The sequence below is a fragment of the Entelurus aequoreus genome, linkage group LG01, assembly GCF_033978785.1.
Source record: "Entelurus aequoreus isolate RoL-2023_Sb linkage group LG01, RoL_Eaeq_v1.1, whole genome shotgun sequence".
NCBI classification, from domain to species: domain Eukaryota; kingdom Metazoa; phylum Chordata; class Actinopteri; order Syngnathiformes; family Syngnathidae; genus Entelurus; species Entelurus aequoreus.
In genome coordinates this window covers 62252661-62258660 of record NC_084731.1, presented here as the reverse complement: position 1 = coordinate 62258660, position 6000 = coordinate 62252661, and the positions used below count along the sequence as shown (strand labels likewise).

The following is a 6000-nucleotide window of genomic DNA, read 5'->3' as shown; positions in this document are numbered from 1 at the left end:
GCTATTTCACATCAGCCATTCAAGACATTGTGACAATGTTACATCATGTCAGTGTGACGCTATAAGCGCTAGGCATCATGGGAAATGTGGTCTTCTTCTGTCAAAACACTACCTCTTTGCTCCACTGGCGCCGCCAAAATCAAGCAAAGGGGAAAGTTCCTAAGTGGGGCTTGAATTGTGGGACTTAAAAAGGGGTGTGACGTGTTAGCTGCCAGCCCCGCCCACTGAGTTGTGTTGTTCTCGCCGACTCAGCACATTATTTGCACTTCCAGTGTGAATCATCATCTGGTCTGGTCTCATCAGAGCCAATGGAAGTTGAAAGTCCCAGCTGTTACTGGAACCGATGACACACTTCAGTTAGTCATCTTTACGCTGACGTGGCGTTATCCCTCCTTTGCAGGCGCAGCACACGGACGCCGTCAGCGTCCACGCCCAACTCTCCCATGTTCCTGTCTTCAGCCAGGAGGAGGTCACCAAGCACCGCACGCTGCAAGATGGCGTGTGGGTCACCTACAAAGGCGGCGTCTATGACATCACAGACTTTGTCGCCATGCACCCCGGCGGCGATAAAATCCTGCTGGCGGCGGGCGGCGCCCTGGAACCCTTTTGGGCGCTGTACGCCGTGCACGAGCGGGACCATGTGTTGGACATCCTCTCTGAATACAAGGTGAGTCAACCCAGTCACTGCCCTTGTGCCCTTGGGCAAGACACGTTACCCTCCTTTCCCCCAGTGCTGTCAATGTAGATCAAAGTATTGTCTGATATATAAGCCACACCCACTAAACTTTGGAAGGAAAACACATTTTTACATATATAAACCACAGATATATACTCCGGTAGAAAAAATTGTGTAAACATTTATTTACAAACCTTCATTGTATGTAAACAGTGTCTGTAACAGGGCAGTAAAACAGCTGATCAAACAAAACAGAAGTTATTGATGTTTTTATGAATTTTTTATGAGATGAATGTCACATAAGGAACTGCAACTTTGTAATCACAATCCTTATGTAAGACAAGAACACACATACTTTTCTTTTTTCATACATTCCAAATCATAAATAAATGCTAGCAAAAGTCAGCCAATGGAAGTCACTCTATTCCGTCTATAAAAAACCTCCATTAATGTTTAATATACACGCTCCAAGTATATAGGTAATGTAGTAACATTCTTAATAACATGTAGTATTTACATATTTTCATCATACTGTAATTATATATGCAATGTAGTAACATTCATAATATGTAATAGTTACATATTTTCATTTTACTGTAAGTATATATGGGATGTAGTAACATTCATAACATGTAATATTTTCATCATACTGTAATTATATACAGTATGTAATGTAATAACGTTCATAATATCATGTGATATTTACATATTTTCATCATACTGTAAGTATATATGTAATGTAGTAACATTCATAATAACATGTAATATTTACATATTTTAAGTATATGGCAGCGTATTAATTTCACAGACTCAACACAACACTCACTTTTCAACAACAACAAGACTACTAATCATGGCAGACTTGATGAGAGACAACAAAGACTACTTTGGGATTTTTGAGCCTGAATATAAGGAGGATGATCTACAAGTTTTAGAAGCTGTGTGTTAAACAGATGTGGATTTAGTCAAACACTAAGCATCGTGTAGCAGTATTGCTAAGTGCTAAACAAGAACATAATAAAACAATCACTTACTGTACAATGTCGGCTCTCACTGGGATAAAGACTGATGGGATGTTTAGAGCTTCCCATTTACATCATTTCTGGTAGACCCAGTGACCACTTGGAAAGACAAGTTGGCAACCAAGGAAGAACAGTGACAGCGAGAAAAGACTGCTGACATCTGGGAAAGACCAGAGCCGGGGTGTGGAGGCTTGGCAGGCCAAAGCACAGCCTCCATGAGGAGGAACCCAAAACCATTCGCTAAGGAAAGGTATAATAAAAGATACCCCCGGGGTCGGGCGAGAGCGGGGGAGGATGATCGACCCACCGGCCAGACCAATGTTATGACCATCAACGACGGACCATCGACTACGGAACAGCTAAGCGATTTATCCCGGGTCTGCAGATGTGGGAAGATATGCAAAAATGAGAAAGGTCTCAAGATACACCAGACCAAGATGCAACCTGAAAGTAATGTGCAACGCACAGGGAAACCTGGTGAGATGGAGGAGAGGCTGGGGCAGGACACAAACCACAGTCCCCAGAATCTCCAGGCACATGATGGGGGCAGGAGTAGCATCGCTGGTGTGACGGAGGCAGCAAGGCACCACAGTGAGAGGGAAGTCACTCAGGATACCAGACGGCATGGCCAGAACACTTGTGCTGGAGACGTTCGGAAAGAGCGAGTGAACTGGCCAACTGCAGCTGAAAGGAAAGAATGGGATATGTTTGACCGTGATGTCGACCAGGTGCTGGAAGCGGCAATCGCAGGAGACGTGGGAAAGAAGCTCAAGGCCATGTCCTCCATAATCTGGAGTACAGGCGTTGATCGCTTCGGAAAGAAAGAACAAAAAGGTAGAGTAAACATCCAGCCCAAGGAAAACAGACGCCTGAAGGGGATAGCAATCCTTAGAGGAGATCTGCAGAGGTTTAAGAAGGCCTTTCGTGAAGCAACAGCAGACGAGAAACCAGAGGGAAGTCACTCAGGATACCAGACGGCATGGCCAGAACACTTGTGCTGGAGACGTTCGGAAAGAGCGAGTGAACTGGCCAACTGCAGCTGAAAGGAAAGAATGGGATATGTTTGACCGTGATGTCGACCAGGTGCTGGAAGCGGCAATCACAGGAGACGTGGGAAAGAAGCTCAAGGCCATGTCCTCGATAATCTGGAGTATAGGCGTTGATCGCTTCGGAAAGAAAGAACAAAAAGGTAGAGTAAACATCCAGCCCAAGGAAAACAGATGCCTGAAGGAGATAGCAATCCTTAGAGGAGATCTGCAGAGGTTTAAGAAGGCCTTTCGTGAAGCAACAGCAGACGAGAAACCAGCTCTCACAGAATTGCGAAACGGCCTGAGGGAGCGCATTAAGATCTTGCGACGAGCTGAGTGTCACCACAGGAACAGGAAGCGACGGTTGAAGGAAAGGGTGGCCTTCACAAAGAACCCATTCAACGACCTGTCGAAACTCCTGGTGACAAAAGATCAGGAGAGTTGAAAGCAACAAAGGAAGAGGTGGAGGAGCACCTTCGGCAGGTCCACAGCGATCCCAGGAGAGAGGACACTTTGGAGGAGATGAAGGGGCTCATTAAACCAGCTGAACCAACTATACCAACGCTTCCGTCAGTCTACGCCAGGGCAGCTGTGGCTACGAAAGTAGCTCACCACCACCAGGTGTGAATGAATGATGGGTTTTTAGCATGTAAAGCGACTTTGGGTACTTAGAAAAGCGCTATATAAATCCCAGGTATTATTATTATTCCTACTGAAAGCCACTACTACCGACCACTACTACCGACCACGCAGTCTGATAGTTTATATATCAATGATGAAATCTTAACATTGCAACACATGCCAATACGGCCGGGTTAACTTATAAAGTGCAATTTTAAATTTCCTGCCACACTTCCGGTTAAAAATGTTTTATTATGCTGACGTATGCGTGTGACGTCACGAGGGCAAGGGAAGTATTCGGAGCCCGTAATATCCTATACAACAAGCTCTGTTTTCATTTCATAATTCCACAGTATTCTGGACATCTGTGTTGGTGAATCTTTTTCAATTTGTTTAATGAACAATGGAGGCTGCAAAGAAGAACGTTGTAGGTGGGATCGATCGGTGTATTAGCGGCTGGCTGTAGCAACACAACTTACTTAGCAGACGCCTAGCCGATGCTAGCCGCCAAACCCACGGATGAAGTCCTTCGTCGCGCCGTCGATCGCTGGAACGCAGGTGAGCACCGCTGTTGATGAGCAGATGAGGGCTGGCTGGCGTAGGTAGAGCGCTAATGTTTTTATCATAGCTCTGTGAGGTCCGGTTGCTAAGTTGCTAAATTAGCCTTAGCGTCGTTAGCAACAGCATTGTTAAGCTTTACCAGGCTGAGAATTATTAACCGTGTAGTTACATGTACATGGTTTAATAGTATTGTTGATCTTCTGTCTATCCTTCCAGTCAGGGATTTATGTATTTTGTTTCTATCTGCATTTGAGAACGATGCTATCACGTTAGCTCAGTAGCTAAGTGTGTCACCGATGTATTGTCGTGGAGATAAAAGTCACTGAATGTCCATTTCGCGTGCTCGACTCTCATTTTCAAGAGGATATAGTATCCGAGGTGGTTTAAAATACAAATCCGTGATCCACAATAGAAAAAGGAGAGAGTGTGGAATCCAATGAGCCAACTTGTACCTAAGTTACGGTCAGAGCGAAAAAAGATACGTCCTGCACTGCCTCTAGTTCTTCACTCTAACGTTCCTCGTCCACAAATCTTTCATCCTCGCTCAAATTAATGGGGTAATCGTCGCTTTGTCGCTCCGAATCTCTCTCGCTCCATTGTAAACAAAGGAAAATTGTGAGGGATATTACCTCCTGTGACGTCACGCTACTTCCGGTACAGGCAAGGCTTTTTTTATCAGCGAGCAAAAGTTGCGAACTTTATCGTCGATTTTCTCTACTAAATCCTTTCAGCAAAAATATGGCAATATCGCGAAATGATCAAGTATATGACACATAGAATGGATCTGCTATTCCCATTTAAATTAAAAAAAATTATTTCAGTAGGCCTTTAAGGCAGAGGAACCAAGCTAGCAGGAAGTCAACAGCTTCCTCAAGAAGGCAAGAGGAAAATCAGCCCCAGGGCCGAACGGCATCTCGTACAATGTTTACAAGCATTGCGAAAGGCTCAGGAAACGACTCTGGAAGCTACTGATGGTGGCGTGGAGGAAGAACTTCCTTGCTGATGAATGGCTGGTGGCTGAGGGGTGCTTCATCCCTAAGGAAGAAAACTCTTCAGGGATTAAGCAATTCCGTACCATCTCCCTCCTCAATGTGGAAGCTAAACTCTTCCTGGGGATTCTGGCGAAGAGGTTGACCACCTTCATGTTGGACGATGGTTACATGCATACTTGCCAACCCTCCCGTTTTTAGCGGGAGAATCCCGGTATTCAACGCCTCTCCCGACAACCTCCCGGCAGAGATTTTCTCCCGACAAACTCCCGGTATTCAGCCGAAGCTGGAGGCCACGCCCCCTCCAGCTCAATGCGGACCTGAGACTGAGTGGGGACAGCCTGTTCTCACGTCCGCTTTCCCACAATATAAACAGCTTGCCTAACAAATTCAAACGAATGGAAACAAGAATTTCAGTTCATCCAGGACAGTTCGAAGGGAATGGTGTATGTTGCCTGTAAATATGTAGAACAGACTTTGAACATGGTGGCCGAAATGATATACTCATCATGAACGGAGAAGTTAAACAGGACAATACTGCCATCTAATGGATAGCCACCGGAACACTGAAATTCAAGTATTTATTTTATGTAAATAAAATAAATATATATATATATATATACACTACCGTTCAAAAGTTTGGGGTCACCCAAACAATTTTGTGAAATAGCCTTCATTTCTAAGAACAAGAATAGACTGTCGTGTTTCAGATGAAAGTTCTCTTTTTCTGGCCATTTTGAGCGTTTAATTGACCCCACAAATGTGATGCTCCAGAAACTCAATCTGCTCAAAGGAAGGTCAGTTTTGTAGCTTCTGTAACGAGCTAAACTGTTTTCAGATGTGTGAACATGATTGCACAAGGGTTTTCTAATCATCAATTAGCCTTCTGAGCCAATGAGCAAACACATTGTACCATTAGAACACTGGAGTGATAGTTGCTGGAAATGGGCCTCTATACACCTATGTAGATATTGCACCAAAAACCAGACATTTGCAGCTAGAATAGTCATTTACCACATTAACAATGTATAAAGTGTACTTCTTTAAAGTTAAGACTAGTTTAAAGTTATCTTCATTGAAAAATAAGGACATTTTAATGTGAC

General features: G+C 44.2%; 1 protein-coding gene across 5 annotated transcripts in view; it reads left to right on the top strand.

The window, feature by feature from the left end:
* Nucleotides 1–6000, top strand: part of suox (sulfite oxidase) — a 103020-nt gene that overhangs the window by 27106 nt on the left and 69914 nt on the right. For all 5 annotated transcript variants that reach the window (XM_062027824.1, XM_062027737.1, XM_062027902.1 and 2 more), the window contains one exon: nt 401–667. In XM_062027824.1, the coding sequence (XP_061883808.1) occupies nt 401–667 (267 nt within the window). The remainder of the gene's footprint in view (nt 1–400; nt 668–6000) is intronic.